Genomic DNA, 21,471 nt, shown 5'->3' with positions numbered 1-21,471 from the left:
CATTTGTTTTTAAATAACAAACTCTGTTTAGGTCATTTAAAAATACTTTTAGAAAGTTTTCATTCTTGCTATATGTTATCATGAAGTGAATAGAATTATGTTTTTGAAAGCACCTGCTAGCACTTGCCAAAATTAACAATGATTCCTGTCATTTTCAACCGCTTTTAAACAAGACAAACTGGCAGCCAACGTCTAGCCTTTTGTCAGGAATAAAGAAAGATGACTAGGCACCATGCTCCTGGTGATTAATTGTTACTAATGTCATTTTTACCAAACTTAAAATATCAAGACTACTTAGTTGAAAATAAATCACTTACTGGCATTTTTTCCTGAAGATGTCTTGACAGCTGAAAATAATAAGAACACAAATTAAGTATTTTCAACAATTGTTGTTCTGTTTAGCTAAGCAAAACGACATTATTTACTACAATTTTACTAACACTGAAGTCTTTTTAAACCAGCACATGTTTAAAATCTACGCATATCATGAGACCACTCGTTTTATTCATAAAAATTTATTAATCGAACATGTGTTGAATCATTTGGTAATTTATTAGTTGGTAGCCCTCATCAATGTTGAGTGAATTATACACAAATTAGCAAGTGATCAAATTATTAAGCACACAAATGAGAAGATAAAAGACAACAAATAAATAAATGACTGCATTACGTGCATGTTTGCCAGTCTTACTCACGTGGAGGTGGTGCCAGGTCACGCCACTGAACTGAAAATAAAATAAAACGAACAATGGTTTGACTTTGTCTACATTATACCAGCTACGTATTACTTGGTAGGTGACCTCAGTGTGCTAAATACTAAGTGATTGGGTAAACCTCTGTTATTTATACTTCTTAATGTACCTTATGTGAAGGAAAGAAGAGTACAAAATACTTTATACAGCGGATGGACAGTTTAACAAAGAATACTAGTCAACTTGAAGAATAAAAAATTTAAATTAACATAATTTGTTTATATAATTATGCAAAATGCAAATATGCAAATTGTATGTAATATACTTTAATTTCATCATCAGTTGTTACAATAAGTTTTTTTACTTTCGCACATTCCAGGCTTTTTTTCTTCTCATTAATTTCACATTCTTCCTATTCATAACTGCTAAATGGCTTTAGAGACTTTTTAAAGAGTTTGTCTGAAGTTTTCTGCTCATACTTTTTGTTATTAAATTTGTTGTATCAATGTTAAGAAAAAGCCTATTTTCATTAATGCTACCAATTGCATTAGCCTTATTGGAATCCAAGGTTAAAAAACTAAAAGGAAAACATAAAATGCATTTTAGTATTATTTAAGTAGCGTAGAACCAAGCCATTTCAGAGACAAGTGCCTATATGTGTTGACTAGTGGAATGGCCGGCATTGCACGGGTACCGAAAAGGTTTTCGCATAAAAAATTTATGTTTAATCAATACACACAACATATACCGTTCTGACTTTTAAATGAAGATGTTTGTTTATTTCTGTATGTGCTATACAGACATATATTTATAGCATTTCGGGAAAATCTTGGAACGTATTTTCTTATGGTAGTTCAAGAGTGTTAACCGATCGCCATAAAATATCGACAGACGTAAAAAGCACGTCCACAATTATTCTATAGAATGACAAGGTGGCTGCTTAGTGTAGTGGTTAGAGTGCCTGTCTGCAAAGACCAGTGTTTCCGAGATCAATTTTAATGCAAAGCAGTTTTTTATGCGTCTTTTATGGCTTCAACTGAACATACGGCAGACCAACAAACAAGTAAAACACTTAGATTTATATATACAACAGATTACAAAACTGAAATGTTTCAGGAAACTTTGAATATTGTACATTTCTTCATTTCAATGGCTCATTGAAGTTGAACTTAAAAAAAGGTTTTTGAAGATTTTATCAGAAAGTATCTTTTATTTGTTTATTTATTTATCTTTTATCTTTTATTTCTTATCTGAAAGATATTCTTTTATCATTTACGACTGTTTTTGATGATGGGGTGATCCGACTGACAGGATATTTTAAAATTAAAATTGACAAAACTTGATTGTGGTCAAAATGATCAGGAGAAATATACATTCTGAAATGACATCACTAGTTATTAGCGTTGCTATAGTTGATATCGGCTATTGAGTACAAGTCGCAACGTTACGCGCCTGTCTTCTGTCAGTCTCTGTGCAACCATCGATGTCAATCACACTATCGCTTGATCTGTAAATTTTAACTGTGATCCAGTTTTGTTAATTTTAATCTTGAAATATCCTGGCAGTTAGATCATCTGAACATGAAAAATAATCACAAATGATAGAAAAATATTTATACTTTGTGATAAAATTTACTAAAATTTCATGCAAGTTCATCTTTAATCTCACAACAATCTGGTTGAGACAATATTTTCAATTTGTCGTCCATTTCATGGGCCAGCGATAAAGATGACAAGCATATTTCTGACATGTTTAAGCAGATCCTGTTAGTTACCAGCAACTTAGTTTAGTTTTTACTAGGAACTGATATCAGGATGTACGTACCTTTTGTGCAATTACCGTAAGCCACCTTTTCAAAATCTTCCTTTTCTTGCCAGACAAATACACAGAGATTTAAAATGTCTTGATACCAGTTGATTGTCCCTTCATAAATATATATGTGATATACAATCCACCATGGAGCATTGACATCTAAGCTTGGAGCAATCGTTGCATATAGATGAATACCTGTAAATAGAGTATGACATGAATTATAACATGAAATCTACTGCATCCCTATTTTAACTAGTTAATGCCAAGTGAATTTCCAATAGTTATTATATTTAAAACAACTTTGAAATTTAAGAAAGATAATTTATGATAGAAAACTCGCAATACCCACTTAATTAGCTATGCAAATGTGGATCACTTTGTGTTTTTGTTGGCCAGCAAGGCTCCATCTTCAAGAGAACCTAAAGAAGCCGAGTGATGGGTGTGATAAGAATGGCCTAGCCTTGTGGTTATACACGCTCGATAGAAGACTTGTGATTTGAATGCCACGAGTTGAAATCCAGTGCCTGCGGATTTATCAATGCTAGATTTTGATTGGTATAACAGAACTGGGTTTAACAGAGAAATAAACAAAAAAATATAGATTTATAGCAGACGCTCCTACAACGTAAATAATCCATTCCAGGAATGTTTACGTTATAAGAACAGTAAAATACATGTAAATTGCCGAATCCTTTCCCATATATTTTCAAATTCATTCCTTTGGTCGTGCAAAAAGACAAAACTTGACTTAATTTTTCTAATTTGTGGGCTTCACTGTAACTGCAGTATTATTGGCAATAGCCAGTTCTGAAATTCGATTTGAATGTTACTCAATTTCGCCACAATTACGAGAGAGAAACGGTGCGCGCATAAAGCTATATCTATTACTAGTTGAGCCTACCGGCGTTGCCCGTGTATTAAAAATCAGCTTATAAACAATGAGAAGTGACTAAAGCCGCCGATCACTTGCTATTAGCCTGGCACATTGTCAATGAAAAATGGTATTAAAATCAACTTAATAACAATGAGAAGTAATGAGAGTTGCCTGCGACTTGCTAACAGGCAACTCTCCAGCAAGTGGCAGGCCATTGCCAAGTGGCCTGGCACAATGCGAATGGAGAATTCCAGTACGCTTGCAATAAGCGCTAGGCTTCTAATGACAGTACAGTGATACTTCAACTTACGAGTGCTCCAACGTATGAGAAACTTGAGATATGAGCCAGCTTTTAAGCAAGTTTTAGCACAACATACGTGCCATGTTTGAGATACGAGTACGTGAGTCAGTTGCCAAGTATGCCGGAGGTGTTTTATGAGAACAGCATCACTCTGTATTTTTCAACTGCTCAGGTTACACTTTTGTACCGTGTTTTTTTGTGCGCAATTTTCAGAGCAGAATTATGTGAATTAAGAGTACTGTGCGTAGACCGAAAGTTCGCCAGTAAAATAAAAGACCATGCAAAGAAAAAGCAAATGATAACAATTGGTATTAAACGGAAAATTATTGAAAAATATGCAAAATGTGTATGCTTGATTGAGCTAGCTCAGCAATATGACAGAAATACATCCACAATTATCAAACAGAAGGATTATATTCAGGGCATTTAGTTCGGAAAAGGACTAACCAAAGGAATCCAAACCTGATTCACTGTCATCTCTTGCTACTAAATCTAAAAAGTCACTGTCAAGCTCTGAATCCCTTAGTAATTTCGGTACTAGTACTTGCATTATTAGAATAATATCGGGAGGTTATTTTAGAAGTCGCCATGACGGTAAACTAAAGTCAAACTATCGAAAAATTCGGTAAATAAAAGCTAAAACCGAACCAAGAAAAATAAAAGTTGAGAAATTATTTAGAACAATTTTCTAATTTTTTTCGAAAGTTTATTTATTCATCACTGCTAAAAACGATCATTTTTTTTCAACCTTGAAGTCAATTTTTAAGGCTAACCGAAACTACTATATCGTAGCTTGCTATTGGTAAGAAAAGTAAACAAAAAACGGCATTTAGCTAACCAGAAACTGCAATAATAAAATACGTTACCGAAACGACAAAAACGTCGCACTGCCCATTAGCAGCCGTATCGCAAAGCGACAAAAACGTCGCTCTGCCCGTGAAAGGGTTAACAAAACTATTAAGAAAAAATAATAACAGTAACATATTGCCCATCATCGATGTTGTTAGTGTGACTATAATACTTCAATAGTCATCCAAACTTATAATTAAATATTGTAATAATCTCATAAGAATCGTTAGAAAAAATATCATCATCATTTCCTTTACTTTCACTGCTTTGGACATCAGTTAGAATACCAAAGTCACGGGCTAGCGGGGTCACGCACTAAAGGATTTCCGCCACACAAAACACAACAAAAACAACGTTGTTTTTGTTGTTTTGTGTGTGGCGGAAATCCTTAAGTGCGTGACCCGGCTAGCCCGCGACCAAAGTACTCAAAAAGTCAGTTATGTTGAAATCGGCAAAAAAGAAATGATTATATTTCAGTACTTCTACGTTAATTACAGAAACCTTCGGCAATTCATCAATGTTATAGACTGGTGAAATGTGTACGCTAGTTTTTTCGTGAAATGCAAAGGACTTAAGGGTTCTATTCTCTGTCGCTCGGCGTTTCGTTTGCCGGTCTTAATTTTTAAAAAAGTAAGACTTGGCAAGTTTTAATAACGATGTTCGGCCAAATTAATCTGTCTATTTGTGTATAGTCCGATCATATAGGTAAGTTTTAAGATACTGTCGACAAGTTACAAAGACTTGGTAACATATTTAAATAGGCTTATATGCGTTTTGTCTCATTATTATACTTAAACGACTCTACACAAAAATGGTTAAATTTGTTGATGAGATTTCAATACAAGGGTTTGCGACGTTGTTGATAAATAATTTTCGTGAGTTGTGTGCACATGCATTTATTATAAAACTCTCAACCAATCGCTCCGCTCGTGTTTGCTCGTGGGATTATAAAACTGAAATGTTTCAGGAAACTTTGAATGTCGTACGCTTCTTCACCTCAATGGTCCATTAAAGATGAAGCTGGGGTTCTCTGTCACCCTTAAGTACAATAGTAAACTCAAAGGTATATAGAAGCCATTTGATCATTGGTTACATTACGACCAACTAGGTACAGACAACACCGTTTGTCCGAACTAATACTGACTGGGCCATGTTCGGACTTGGAAAAAAACTGACACTGGAATCTGGTAAATAAATGCAAACTAAAGGAACAAAACTCTTCCACAGGAATTTGGAAACACTGGCAAGGCGGGTGAAAGACTGGCAGAAAGCTCATGCACACGCGTCACATGCATCGTCTGTCACGACAGCAACCTATTGATCAATGTTGTCATTCTCCGAACAGACACGCCTGCATCGGGCAGGGATGTTACATGCACAATCAAAATTTTCAATATGTGAAGTCCGAAGAAGCGAAGGTCGATTGTACACTCTAATTGTTGATTATTGTTACTGACTGTTGATTACAGTAAAACTACATGTAGGTTTCACTGTAATTGTTGATTACAGTGAAACCCATATGATATGCAGACAATTTTAAAGAGAATTCACTTATCAATTGCAAGCAATATGTAATAGTAGAGCAGCAGGGCATCAAAAAGCTGTCCAAAAATGTGATTTATTCCTTTTGAAGGTGGGCTATGTGATAAGAGTGGTATCTAGATCCGAATTTTGAGCTGATTTCAAATATTTGGTTTCTACACCTCTCAGATTGTTTATTTTTGAGCAATATAATTAACATATTATTTTAATTAAATAAATGTATGTAATGTTTTATGTGCTTCTGCCAACAATGTGATAATGAAATGGCATATAAATATTAAATGATTAGCAATAATCTAAGTGGAAATCAATTCTAATAACACTAAAATATTTATTATTCAAATATTAGAATAATATTAAAGGCGTATTATATAATATGTATTTCCAGTTTGGTTGATATTATGGCAGCTTTACAGTTTGTCCTTGTTATTCCGCAACTCCTATATCATTACAGATCTACAAAACAAAATGAAAAGTATTTTTAAAGACTAGGACCATGTATATATAATATTTGAGTACAATATACATATATTCATCATTAATGCTTATTATGTTGAACCGTGTACTTTATTATGCAAGTGAAATCGCAATTAGTCAGTCTTTTATATGGTATGACACATATGTATTCTAATCAAACATGAAGCACACTTCTGGTTACAACACCACTCGATTAATAACCTTCTAATTCACAGTCATCTGAGTCTTCTGCAATACTACTTTCATCCCCATCTTCTTTATTTCTATTCCTACAGCAGCTGCATCTGCACATGTCTGTACACTTGAGATCTGTGTTGTTGCACTGACAGCAACGAGACAGGCATCCAGTTTTGCATCGACAAAACATGTCCATGAGCACATCAGGAGGTGCTGGTTGTTGTGTCATCCATTTAGCTTTAAGCTCTTCACCTAATGTACCATAAACCATCCATGTTGCTGAGGGGGATGGGGCATTGATGATGATTTGCTTGGCTCTTCTCTATATTGCAGCCTGATAGGCAGCCCTAGATATATGGAGATTTAACTCATCTAGTGTGGGTGGTAGGTTTGGTTGTGATGTGTGAGACGGTGATCAGAAGATCTTATACCGTGCTTCATTGATGGGATTTGTCTCTTCACCATATAATCTGCATATGAATGTCTCAATAGATTCTCTTATTGCGCCATCAACTTCAAAATCTGCTCCCAATGATTTCAGTGTGTTACAGAATTCAGGATGGTTCTTTAGCAGCTTGAAGAAAGTTATCTTTCCTCTGGAATAGAATACGCTTACATTGTCGCATCCACTTAGAACATGGAGCCCGAGCAGTGCTTTGCATCGTTCGGGTGTGAGGACGATAGACAGACAGCCTATGTTTACATATCTCAACTGCTCCTTACCACAGTAGTAAATGAGTTTTTGTGATAGCAGCTCATCCACTAGAGATAGACAGCTTAGGAAAACATCTGTGTCCTGGCACTTGATTTGAAATTTTGAGCTGGGTTTGTCTTCCATTATCTTTGCGATAAGTGATAACATGCCGTATCTGCCTCCTCGTGGTCTGATGTCAAATTTTCTATTTGGCTTACAGCGATTGATCCATCAAGGTCATAGCTGATCAAGTGGCATTTTTGAGAAAAAGCTGTTACAAGATCTAGTTTCTGCTTCACAGTTGACTTGCTGAATGGACAGTGATGTCGTGATTGATAAGTAAAATACCCCTTCTTCATAAGAGCCTCATACACCTCGCTCTGCGATACTTTCAGATTACTCATCTCTGCATAGTACAGCGTGCCAAATCTAGCGTAGTTTGTGAGGTCATATGCAAAAAACCAAGGAAGGATCATACATACATGTAATTTATCTATACATTTATGTCCAATTTGTAGGCTATAACACGTCATGTAAACTGCAAAGAGTTACATGTAGTTTTGCTGCTCACAAAATGTGTAGACAAAATGAAAATGTTTTCTTTTTCTCCCACCAAACTACCATCATCATGGAGTAATCATCATGAATTTGTAAAGTAATAGATATCTAGTCTCACCTCCTGCTGTATCACATTATTTCTGTCTCTTCTCATGTCTTTTTTCAGCTCTTTCCATAACGAGTTTGTTACAATACTTTTTATAACGGGCATAATGACATAACAAGTCTGAACTCCCATCAAAGTTCTCAATGCTTAGCACTTTTAGAGTAACTTCACATTGAATGCTCTCTTCTTCCAATATTAACCATCTGTTTGAATACTGCTTGGCTGTCTCATATTGAAGTTTAGTCACTTTGACTAGGGTTCCATTCACAGACTGATCAAGGCGGTGAAACAAGCAGTCTTGCTGCATCCTTGGCATGGGTTAAGAAGTGCTGAGAGTTGATTCACCTAATTTCAAATAAAAGCATTTATTAATTTTCGAGATTATAAATTAGTTTTCTTTGTCTGATATGTAAGGTTTTCCAAGCAAACTTGGAGTTGTCCCCTCCCATTTCGAAAGTGCTCTCTAGCTCAGAAATGTGCAAGCTCATAAATGTAGAAACATTATAACTGAATTCAGCATAAATTTCTGACTATGAAACATTTTTGTTTGAGTAGCCCACCCTCTGAAGGAATAAGCTGAAAGATAAGTTCATGTTCCTGCTCTACTATAAAGCCTGGTTCCCATATCGATTAACAACGTATATGGGAACCAGGCTTAAAGGATGACAATGGCTTGTAAAGTAACTGCTATGAATTGACCACCTTCATCACTCATGTTCCGCCATTCCATTTGAATATCCGTACAATTTGATCCATTCCTATAGGCATCCTTTTTAGATGCTCCTTTAAAAAGACAAATACTAGCTGTCTTCAACTGAGCTTCTTCATCTACAAACAATAGAGCATTAGTGTAATCTAGGAATAATAGACAAATAGGTTTAAGTCTAACCACATACTCCACTTTGTTATCATTGTACTTCATTCAGATGTCTATGAGAACTTTAGTTGCAGTTGTCTTTCCGTGTTGACAATCGCCAAAACTGCAAAAGCTGCACTCATTTTCAATGTGATTGTTAAAGTATTGAGGGTTTTATACAGATTTCATGCAAGTAAAATGCTACTGTTCTTTTTAATATAGAATATTTTTACATGAACAGACTAATTCCTGAACTTTGTACTTACAACATGTCAAGGTGATGGTTGTTTACTAGTTGCTAAGCAACATGAAAAAAGGATGGAAGTTTATAACATATGAATATCATCTGATGAACTATGACTAACAGTGAGGATAGGCAGCATTGTATTTTATGACAAAACATCGGAAACCTTTAACACAAGACATTAAAGCCAGTAGAAGCTTTTCTTAATCTTAAAATTTAACAAATAGTTGCTATTGAGAACAGGAGTGTGTTTGTGGTCATGTGACCTAGTTGATCATGTGACCGGATTAGCAGTCAATTTGATAATAAAACTTCAATTAGTTATACTTATATTACTGTTGAGACATTTTTTCAATGTTTCGAAATTAAAATGGAATGAATACAGTTATTATTTTTCGTGTATTTTCATTTCATGTTTTATTATTGTAAACAGCAGAGAACACGTACTCGAATATAAGACCGAACACATAGATACACGGAGAAAAGATACATATACGTAGGTACAGGGCCTCTTCTCACTAGTCACAATAAATCAACTTGACAAAATACACTATCTGCAAATGGTGCATTTCCTTACGCCTCATTTGCGAGAAGCTATAACATTGTAAACCAACTACTAGCTATGCTACACGCGTATGCTGAACTTTGCTAAAATTTACTAAAGTTTGATATGGCGTTTGAATGCAAAATCCCAAAAAAAACAAAAGCAATTTCAGTTTCAAGTTTGCAAAATTTTCTTACGACTCACTTATACTACTACCCTAAGACACTTCTATTTCGCTAGTATTTAGTTTCGTGAGTAGCACACAGAGTAAAATTTCACTGCAACTTAATTTCGCGGCTCTGATGTGTGCGAAAATATAGTGATGTGAAAATAAATGCAGTGGAACAAACAGATTAGATTTCTTAGGTCCAGTTCGCTAGTAAGAAAAAATTTTCAATTTGAGACTAGTTTGTATTTGTAAACCGCAGGTATAAATGTGTGGGTGAGATCGATAATTCAATTTGATCGCTTGCTGCCATTTGTTTCTTGAACTATCAATGACGTCTAGGTCCCTCCCGCCGTGACTGTCACATGTCTTTCACACTCAAGTCCCAAGAAGAAGAAAATAGATAACAACCAACTTCACAACCAGAACTGTATAACATGGTTGGACCTGGTGATAGTTGTTATTGTTTTTGGTTGGTAATAAAATTCATCACTACAATGATTATTCAATTTTATGCTTCACCTACCAGACTTTCATCATCATCGGTTACAAATTTGGTGACTAAACTGATATCATCATTTTCTTCATTTGTCTTGGATTTTCCAAAAAACACTTGTTATCTTAATTTGCTTTGCCATGCTGCTCATTCGGTGTATTAGCTATAACGAGTTCACAAGAAATTTCCCAATGAGCCCAACCACACACAAAAATTACCTGCATTTCTACTATGACGATTTTATTGTGGATATCAATGAACAAAGCTATTTAATTTCGCGTTTTCGCTCATGCGTTATGGTAGTTTAGTTTCGCTCGTGAAATTTTCGCGAAAGGATGACTCCACCAAACTGCGAAAGTTAGATGACGCGAATACATAAGTGTCCTAGGGTAGATCAAAGAGACCTGCTCAGTCCTAGCATCCAACTCAATATATATATATATATATATATATTGAGTTGGATGCTAGGACTGTATATACACATGTTTCCCTGTATATATACAGGGAAACATGAATAACTCGCCATCGGATATAGCGAACACATGATTAACTCGAATGGATTTGCTTGGTCCGTTCCCACGCAATGATAAATGGCTCTATATAACTCAAACTCAACACTGTTAATTCGAACTGTTTTTTGCCCAATGGCTACCGAAACGGTTGCTATCACTTTAGAAAATCACTTTATTTCAAGCCATAGAGGTAAACCTCAACTTTTCGTAATTCATAAGCGTCGTTATTACCTCCATCGGTAAAATATTTTTGTCAACGACTTTTCTAAAGGTTTGGTGAAATTTGATTTATACTGCTATACGATGAATAGCACAGGCTAGCTGGGTCACGCGCGCAAGGATTTTCGCCACGCACATGCAAAACAAAAACAGCATGTTGTTTTTGTTTTGTATTTGCATGTCGAAAATCCTTGAGTGCATGGCCCGGCTAGCCCGTGATTAATACTTTACCGACGTTGATTCCGTGTTGAATCAACGTCGGAATGTTGAATGTTTAAAACGTCTTAAAAATTATTGTAATTAAACGTATACGTTGTCTTAGCTGAAAAAAACAATTCATCGGTTGACCTAAACACAGAATACGTGTGTACATTCAATAAGTATCTATTCAAAAAGCGTGAGTGATATACAATGTACCATAAAACCTCGTAAAACTTTCAATTGAACTGCCTCGGAGTGTTGATCTTAACGAATCCCAGATAAAGTAAGGTAATCTTTGCATAAACTTCAAGAAAAATCGGCAAAATTGATCGTGGGTAAAACGCTCAAAAGAAAAAGATGTTTTTTCTTTTGAGCATTTCAGCAACGATCAAGTTTTGCCAATGTCAATCTAAAAAACGTCCTGTCAATAACATCACCTCAAACAACAAACCAATCTCAAGTGATAGAAAAATCTCTATACTTTTTAATAAAAACGTTTTAAACTTTACATTAGAAGCATTTAATTTGAAACAAGCCATTTGTGCTTTTGATTTATATTATAGTTTGTATATGTACATGTATCTACTAATAAATAAGTAAATACATGGACTTGTGACAGTGCTCTGATAACTTGAACGCTCTGATAATTCGAACACTTTTGCTCGGTCCCTTGAAGTTTGAGTTATCCGAGTTTCACTGAATATATATATATATATATATATTTATATATGTATATACATAATTAAGCGGCATCTCATATCGGAACTTAGGTAGATGAAATTAGGGAACAGTTCACCCAGGTAACCTCGACCAACGAGGAGTGCATATCAACACACACTGTCACACATACACAATCGTGTGTTGACTCACGGTTTGAAGAAGACATGCACTTGGACCTTGACCCTAGGGTGAAAGAGCTTGCGAAAAATATCATCAACAAGATGCCAGCTGCTAATGATTATGGAAGCAGAGTACCACTACGAAGAGTTAGCAAGGCCATACCTAAGAAACTGTTAGAAGACATTAACTTGGCACTGGAGTCGATCTCAACTGGATCGATCAGTGAGACTAATGCCCTAATCTACAGTACAGCAACCGTCATCATGGAGGAGATGGGTATTAAACCACTGCCATCAAAGCTTCCAGCCATTCCATCCTGGCAGCTGAGGCTACAAAATAAGATCAAGGACTTGCGCAAGAAAGTTAGTAGGCTCAGTGAGAAATCTAACCACAGTTTGGAGCGTCCAAAAAGGGAAGCCACAATAGAAGCTCTAGAATCTGCCAAACAGCAGCTAGTAGCACTCTCGGCACGACTGAAGCGGTACACCAAAGAGCGGGATAACAAGAGAATGAACAAACTGTTCATCAATAATCCATCTAGAGTGTATTCCCAGTTCAAAGGTGAACTGCAGAGGCCAATGTCAGAGCCTTTCCGATCTAGCACTTCAAAGTTCTGGAAGGAAATCTGGGAGAAAAAGACTACGCATAACACTACTGCAAATTGGCTGAAGAGGCTTAAAGGTTGACTTGCAACAAAATTCACATTACAGTTATTTGGTATCAAAAGATTCGCCATGTTTTACTCTATTGTGTTGTAGGTGCCAAATATGTGGGAATGTGATTAAAAGCTCGTAAAAGCTAAAAAACGAACAAAAAATCGCAGCCACACGAGACCGCCCTAGTTTGGATTCGTTTTCCAAAACGGCTAAAATGTGACGTATGTGTGCTAAAACGGCTAAAATGTGTGCGAGATAGTTTATGTTTACACTTTCATGCATCCTTATTCGTCGAACTATTTTCACAAATATACTTCACGCTTGCGATAAAAACCATGTCTATTGTTCTTACGCGTCTATTTTATCGGCATCGTAATGCTGCAACTTTGAGCACTGATATCTCAAAACGTAGCATAAAAATATGTTTAATTTTTTAAGCTTAGTTTGAACGATTGCATATCATCCTCTGATAAAAATGATGAGCCTTTTGGTCCGCTATGATGGTTGAAAAATGCTGTAGAAATTTTTCGCGCCATATAGCGGGAATTGTAAGTCACGTGACCAGATAATGTTAGTTTCAGTTCAAAATTGATCTATCGCAAATAGCAAACACGCTTTCTCATATTCAACTTGTTTATTTCAATTCGTCATAATGTCTAACGCGCCACATAGTGTTTTTGTAGCTGCCAAGCTGAGAAGCACCTTTTTTTTGGCCAAGAGCTGAGAAAAGACCAGACCTCCACCGGGCGTGGAGCAACTGGGTGAAGCTGGATGTAACAAACTTTATTTATTCGCCTGCTTACTCTTACCTTTGTTTTCGCCAGTTCAAAGACGACATGTTTTCTAACCTGTTTGCATACTCCACATGTCACCAAAGCATGTGAGTAATTTAATTTATGAACTACTTGTATTAGTAGTTGTAACTCGGGTTATTTTCTAGTATTCTCCTAATAGTACTGTATTAATCTCTATTTAATATAACAATATTAATGTCATTTAATTGTAATATTATATTATTAGTATTTTATCTTTTTAATTACGTGTACTATTCTTATTATAATAACAAAACTAGTTCATACTGCATATCTATCTGTAAAACGTAATATATTAATATATAATTGATAAAATAATGTTGTTTCACGATTAATTTCGCCAAATTTTTTAACCCCACTCACTTATAGATATGTTATATAAAATAGTTATTGTCATTTTCTGATATCATCGTTAATAGCATATTAATATTATTAGTTGATTATTATTAGTATTAGATGAAGAATTTGTGCCAACCACTGAAGACTGGGAAGAGTTTGAGCGCTATGTTGGCCAGCGTCAAACGCTCTCCAATTACATGTAAGATAGAGCTGAACTAAACCAAACTTGACAAAATATAAAAAATATCCATAGAGTTATTACTCACATTTTATGTTTACAATATCATGGATTCTGATAAGGTTTTGTAAAATCTGTGTCATGATTGCATGGCTATATATTTATTCTTTTTCTGATCAAGCAAATATGATATAATAACAGGAAATGATGTTGTACAAATCTTATTGCAAGTCAACTATTGTGTTGTGATTTCAGACCCGAATCCTCCTTCAAAGAGGAGAAAATAATAGTAAGTGTGACAGCACTCCAGCGACTATTTCACTGTCACACCTGCGCCCTCCCCTGCTCATTCACGATGGTGCGAGAAGGCGGATGGGTAGAGTTCAAGGTTACATGTGCCTCCTGTCACCGATCGTACACTTGGGAAACAACTGCCAGGGTGAACAGAGCTCACGTCATCAACCCCCTGCTGGCAGCTACATCACTCTTTTCTGGCGGATGCCTTACGCAGAACCTCCGTTTTCTGTCGCTCCTGAACATCGCGATACCAAGCCACAGCGTTTGCCTCTACCAACAAAGAGAATACTTACATGGTGTGAGTGTTAATATTTACTCATAAACTTGGAAAATGTGAGTAAAAACTAGGCACACTAATTGAATAACGACATTTAGAAACAATTTTTTTCTTGAAATGAAAATATGTCATCCTTCAAGCAAAATATATTATAATTCAAAATTCTGATTTTTCATCATAATATAGCACAAAAAGGGGGAAGAGGATTCTACATTCTTAGACTAATGATAATGATACAAATTAATCTTGTATAATGAAGTTTTACAATATTTTACAGTGTATTGCTGAGCAGTACACCCTGCATAACGAGGGATTGATGGCAGCAATCCATTGGGAGCTTGATTTGGCAGGTGACGGTAGATGCGATAGTCCGGGGCATTGCGCACTATACAGAGCCTACACTATGATGGATCAGAGCTGCGGTTTAATAGTCAGCAGCCATCTTGTCACGGTAAAACTTTGACAGTTTTTACTTCACAGCCTGACAAAAACCCAAATTTTTTAGTAGTTATCAATACATAAACATGAAGTTGCTCATCTAGCTAAATAGTTCATTCAAATAATGTGAAAGTAATTGTTGGTCGTAACTTTCTTTACTTTGCAGTCAACAGAGACCACCAGCTCTAACACCATGGAGCTGGAAGGCTTCAAGCGATGCTAGTCTGATCTAATTTCCCACGGCCTGAGAGTGAGGTCCATTACAACGGATGTTGTTACAAAGGTTGTGTGCATACTGCAAGCTTGTGTTTTGGCTTATGCCGCAAATTTGTCGCCGTGAGCGACGGCCTCTACCTGCCTGCTTGGTGTCTAAGATTCGGGCTCTTTTCCCACCAACGGATGATGAAGAAGAGTTTGCAGACTTGCAAACAAGATTTGCGGCATAAACCAAAACACAAGATTAAAATAGTGACAATAAATTTTAAACAGAAAAGTATCTTGATTGATACAGCTATAAGATCTATAGGACCCACACAACCTTATGTATGCACACAACCTTTTCCAAGCATTTGGCGATGGCTCTCCAAATGGGAATAGATTATCTACCAAAACAATTATTGAAAAACAATAATTGCTGATCATCAAAATAATCTCGATCTTTATATAATAAAATCATAAAACTAATACACTCTCTACTGTAGTAAGTGTACAAGCCAAATATACCAGTTCTCCTTGTGTTCCACGAGTTCAGAATATGTGTGTTCAACTGATGCATTAAATGTGTAACACAAGAATTTTAGATAATGCTTGACACATTAGCATAGCCTTGGTGTTGTTGGCATTAAATGAATACCCAACTCACTATGATATCGTAGGTAATTATTCCACCTCAACTCAAGGGGTGCAGACGCCACAAATTCGTTTACACCAGGATGCATACACAGGCATTCATGCTCCCCTCGGTCAAGGAGACAATGCGCAAACTCAGCATAATGGCAGCACAAACATTCAGGAAGAGATGGCATGTCTTGACAACGCTTGCAGGCACACCACTCTGTAGCCGTTGGTATTAGCTCCTAAAGAAATGAACAGATATGTCTATGCAACCATAGCTAATACATCAGGTCGATGTTATCCAACAGTATATCAGTGCAGCGCTAGATTTAAATATTAAAATTGTTAATGTTGTCATTCGAGAAAAATCTGTAATTATTTTTTCGCAATATTGAAGCGATAATTATCATCATTAAAATCATATATAATAATATTCATTCTATCACTCTCAAGCTAAAACTATTACTACTAGCTAGCTTGGCACATAAGAGCTGGCTAGTGGCGATGCTTACTTGCTGGGAGGTTTGATTCTGTTGAAGATCTTCTTCAGATAGAGCGTCAGGCTCGAAACGCCAGGGTCTTAACTTTTCAGAATTTGACATTTTTTATGATCGCAACTCGGACATGAATAGTCGAACGGAATGGCCAAGCCGAAACTGTAAAGTAGCGAGCATCTATATTTGATACGGGGTCTTAGGTAAAACCCGAAGTGTTTATCATAAACTATTGCTACGATAAGTTTGATATTGAGTTTTTTATTGGCCTTTCAATTCACGCGAGAACATCACGTGACAAGACAATAACCATACAGCGCGGATACGTCACCGAAATCAAGAGATTCCAATCTACGGCGGCTTTTTGTTTTTGAGCTTTTAAGAGCTTTTAATCACATTTCCACATATTTGGCACCTACTACACAACAGAGTAAGACATGGCGAATCTTTTGATACCAAATAACTGTAATGTGAATTTTGTTGCAAGTCAACCTTTAAAGAGAGCTAACAACACACTGTGGCTCAGCAAAGACTCACCATCAGCGAAGTGGACATTAAGTGCAGAGTGCAGCGTATGAAAAACTGGGCAGCACCTGGCCATGACATGATTCAAGCCTTCTGGTTAAAGAAATTGACATCACTACACACTAGAATGGCTAAGCAGATGGAATGTCTAATAGAACAAGGCGACCATCTAGAATGGCTGACCAAAGGACGAACTGTACTTCTGATAAAAGATCCGAAGCAGGGGCCGATTCCCAAAAACTATCGACCAATAACGTGCTTGCCCACCACCTGGAAACTGCTCTCAGGAATAGTTGCAGACAAACTGGAAGAAAACATGAGTCACTATATGGCCAGTGCTCAGAAAGGAGTTGGGTGCAACACCCGAGGAGCCAAACATCAGTTACTGGTGGATCGGACGGTCTGTCAAGACAGCAGGAAAAGGCAAACCAATCTTGCCATGGCTTGGATTGACTACAGAAAGGCCTATGAATCAATTCCCCATAGTTGGATACTTGAGTTCCTCAGTATGTACAATGTTCACCCTGCTTTTGTGGCATTCATCAAAATGTCAATGACCAAATGGAAAACGGAACTGGAGGCTAATGGCAAAAAGCTGGCGAGTGTAAAAATTAAGCGAGGCATCTATCATGGTGACTCCTTATCACCGCTGCTCTTCTGCATATGCCTAAACCCTCTAAGCAATATGCTGGAGGAGACTCAATATGGGTACCAGTTTAAGAGTGGCACTAAGATAAACCATCTCTTCTACATGAATGACATCAAGCTGTACGCTAACAAAGAAAGGGACATTGATTCGCTAATACACCTCACTCAGGCATACTGCAAGGACATCGGAATGACCTTCGGTATTGAGAAATGTGGAAGGCTAATTCTTAAGACCATTCTATGCCCACAGATGGCCTAAGAATGCCAAATGGTACCATCAAAGATATAGAAGAAGGGTACAAGTACTTAGGGATTATGAAAAGCAACATCAACCACGAAGCCGAGGTACGTCACAAAGCCATTACCGAATACAAGAAACGCCTTCGGCAGGTCCTACGAAGCCAGCTCAATGCCAAGAACCAAATCATGGCAATAAATACATGTACCTACGCACTGCCAGTAATAAGATATCCATCAGGCAAAATAAAGTGGACTGAGGAAGCCATCAAGGAAACAGATATAGCAACTCTTAAGCTGCTGACCATGCATGGAGCACTCCACCCGAAATCTGATAATACTAGATTGTATCTCGATAGGAAAGATGGTGGTAGGAGACTCAAAAGTGTACAGGAGACAGTGAAAGAGGAGGAGCAAAGCATCAAAGCATATGCAGCCTCCATGGCCACTTCAGATAAGTTGCTAGCTGAATTTCTATCGGCTGCTCCTACAACGAACCTACGCCCTGATGATGAGGAAATTGACTGGCACACGAAACCTCTTCATGGTGCTTACCACCAAGAAATATCTAAGGTTGGCAATCTTCACCAGACATATATGTGGCTGAACAAAGGAAACCTAATTGCCAATAAAGATTCGCTAATCATGGCAGCCCAGGAGCAAGTGCTCTCAACAAGGCAACTTCAAACAAAAATCTATCACACTAGAGACGATCCTAGATGCAGACTGTGCAAAGATGCAATTGAGACCATCCATCACATCATAAGTGGATGCAAGCAGCTAGCAGGAAACGCATACACTGAGCGGCATAATCAAGTCGCAGGTGTTGTGTATAGAAGTCTATGTGATGAGTATGGCCTTAATAAACCACAACACTGGTGGGAAGCTTCTGGCAAGGTGAAGGAAAATGACCGAGCTAAGATCCTCTAGGACTTCTACATCCGGACTGACAAGCATGTCCTAGCAAACCAACCAGCCATAGTGGTGGTGGACAAAGAGAACAAGAGGGCTACTATAATAGATATAGCAGTACCCAATGACTACAATATAGCCAGCAAAGAAAAAGAAAAGGTAGAGAAATATCTCCCTCTTGGAGAAGAGATTGAAAAATGCTGGAATATAAGAACAACTGTAATCCCAGTAGTCATTGGGGCACTGGGCGCAATAACACCGGCGCATAAAATGTGGCTTGCCCAAATACCAACAGCAATCAACTCAGGTGAGTTGCAGAAAAGTGTGCTATTGGGAACAGCTAAAATCTTGAGGCGAGAGCTCAAACTCCCAGGTCTCTGGTAGGAGACCCGAGTTAGACCAGAAAATTATCACCCATACGGTGTGTCCGGGGTGAGGAAACAATTTATATATATATATAGTTGGATTATTTTACCTGCAAACTATTTTATTTGCAAGAAGCTATAACATTGTATACCACTTCATTTATATGCTAGACATATATGTTTAACTTTGCTAAAATTTACTAAAGTTTGATATGGAGTTTGAATGCAACACCACAAGGAATTATAAAAGCAATTACGGTATCAAGTTTTCAATGCTACTGGGTAACCTGTAATGAATTGTCAGTTTGAACTACTTCTGTAATACTACCATATTGATCCTGTAATACTACTGAAATGCTATTGCAATGCTGCTGCACCATTACTCCAATACTGTTAAAATACTACTGCAACACTACTACAGCGCTACTGCAATGTAATTGCTACAATACGAATATAATACAACTGAAATACTACTGCAATATTACTGTAATACTATTAGAATACTACTGCAACACTACTACACTATTACTGCAAAATTACTGCAATACTCCTGCAGTGCTATTACAATACTTCTACAATACTACTGCAATATTGCTACAATACTGCTACAGGACTGCTGCAATACCATTACAATGCAACTGCAATACTACTGCAGTACTGTTGCAATATCGCTACAATACCGCTGAAATATTATTGCATGCAATACATGGTGTCAAAATGTGGGCAACATAAAGACCTAGAAATCTAAGCTCATTGCAATCCACTTAACAAACATGAGATGCTTTTTAAAGAAAACCATTAAGACAAGATGACCAATGAAGGCCTTTTCATGCGACTGGTTCAAGTCCCTCACACTACAGATGTAAGTTCCCTCAACTGAATCGGTCAAGCTACGTGACCAGTATATCAGTTAAAATTACTCGGAACATGGTCTCACACAATCCACTACAAGGATATTTTAAACAAGATCTAAAAGAGCTTGATATTGAATCTCAGACCTGGACCTCTGCAACTTCTGTGATACAACAGACAGGCCTGCCAACCCAACAGTGGATCAATGCTTGAGATTTGGCTTTGGGGCAATTGATGTATCGATGAAAGTATATATACAATTGTGAAAATTGGGACAAAAATCTCACGCATTTCAGTTTTTTCTTTGGGGTGATTGCGTGAACCTCACGCCCAATGCGTGACAGTTGGTAGGTATGACAAAAGAATAGATCTACTTAGAGATTAAAAGTAAAACAGTCATACATCGTCATTTATGACTGCTACATACCACACAGTCTCCTACTAGCTTACATGTCAGCTCCTCTTTTGGCTTCAGCTTATAGTCTAGGTTGACCTGCCCAGAGTCATAGTTGAGCGTTACAGCAGAGCTTATAGCATCCACAGAGAGGAGCAGGAGAAACGAGGTACAGCACAAAACACGTGAGTAATGATGCATGGCTGTACTGCACTTCATAAGTTATAAGCGAGTCACGCCAGTATCGAGCCGAAGCATAGGGCTAGCTAGTTATATTACTAAACAATTAATCATAGCTCGTTGCGGGCGATGAATCAGTTTGATATACCCCGTCGCCAGGATTTAAACCGTTGTGTATAATGCGAGCTTATTAAAAAACCTTCAGAATATAGCCTTAGTTCTTGATGAAACTAAATGCTAGACACTCTCGTTGAGTCACATGTTTACACATTTGTGCAAATCCGCAATAATCCTTCAACAGCGATAGCCAAGTTGGACCAGTGTCGTAGGGGTCCCTATACGACACTGAGTTGGACAAAGCAAGCTTTTTATACGACGCTTAGACTATAGCCTTAGTTTTAGACCAAAACTAAGTTCTAGATGAGGTACTCCTTACTTACTCTCGTTATGCTTACGTCTTAGCACGTATTAGGGTTGGCTCGGAGTAAAAGTTCAGGAGCTGTGCTTGTAAACAAGCCGGCACGTATCTAATAACTGGCTAGTACGCTATTGATTACACTAAATAAACAAATTCAGATCTATTGCTCAATTGATAAAAGGAGTAATCCAGAAACGGCGAAAATAGTTGAAATTCGAAAGCAGTCTGTCAAAATTGGAAACGCAGCAAGGGAAGCCTTAGTTGTTCCAATGATATACAGCCCCCTGAGGGGCTGTATACCAAGGGTGGATCCAGGAAAAAAAAAGTGTGGTGCAAAATTTGTATAATATATCTAGAGAGGAAGGGGGTGCGCGGGGCGACCCCCTTACCTGGCCCCACGCTAGCAGAACTTTTTGAATTTTAGGCATCTTAGAATGAAGGAGAAGTGTGTTTGA

General features: G+C 37.2%; 1 protein-coding gene across 5 annotated transcripts in view; it reads right to left on the bottom strand.

The window, feature by feature from the left end:
* LOC137405732 (uncharacterized) overlaps positions 1–20,671 on the bottom strand; it is a 215,139-nt gene extending 194,468 nt beyond the window's left edge. For 3 of the 5 annotated variants that reach the window (XR_010979802.1, XM_068092101.1, XM_068092104.1), the window contains exons 1-5: positions 20,475–20,671; positions 8,785–8,910; positions 2,517–2,699; positions 696–725; positions 318–347 (exon numbers count right to left, since the gene is read on the bottom strand). Coding sequence is in view for 4 of the 5 variants with exons in the window: in XM_068092101.1 (XP_067948202.1) it covers positions 318–347; positions 696–725; positions 2,517–2,699; positions 8,785–8,910; positions 20,475–20,637 (532 nt within the window). In the remaining variant the exon portion in view is untranslated. Of the gene's footprint in view, positions 1–317; positions 348–695; positions 726–2,516; positions 2,700–8,784; positions 8,911–12,322; positions 12,490–20,474 lie in introns of all 5 variants that reach the window. The other 2 variants (XM_068092103.1, XM_068092102.1) reach the window with 2 other exon arrangements.
* Positions 20,672–21,471: the final 800 nt, after the last annotated feature.

The sequence above is a fragment of the Watersipora subatra genome, chromosome 10, assembly GCF_963576615.1.
Source record: "Watersipora subatra chromosome 10, tzWatSuba1.1, whole genome shotgun sequence".
Taxonomy (NCBI): Eukaryota; Metazoa; Bryozoa; class Gymnolaemata; order Cheilostomatida; family Watersiporidae; genus Watersipora; species Watersipora subatra.
The sequence above is the reverse complement of the archived record's forward strand: the minus strand, read 5'-3'. Positions and strand labels throughout refer to the sequence as shown.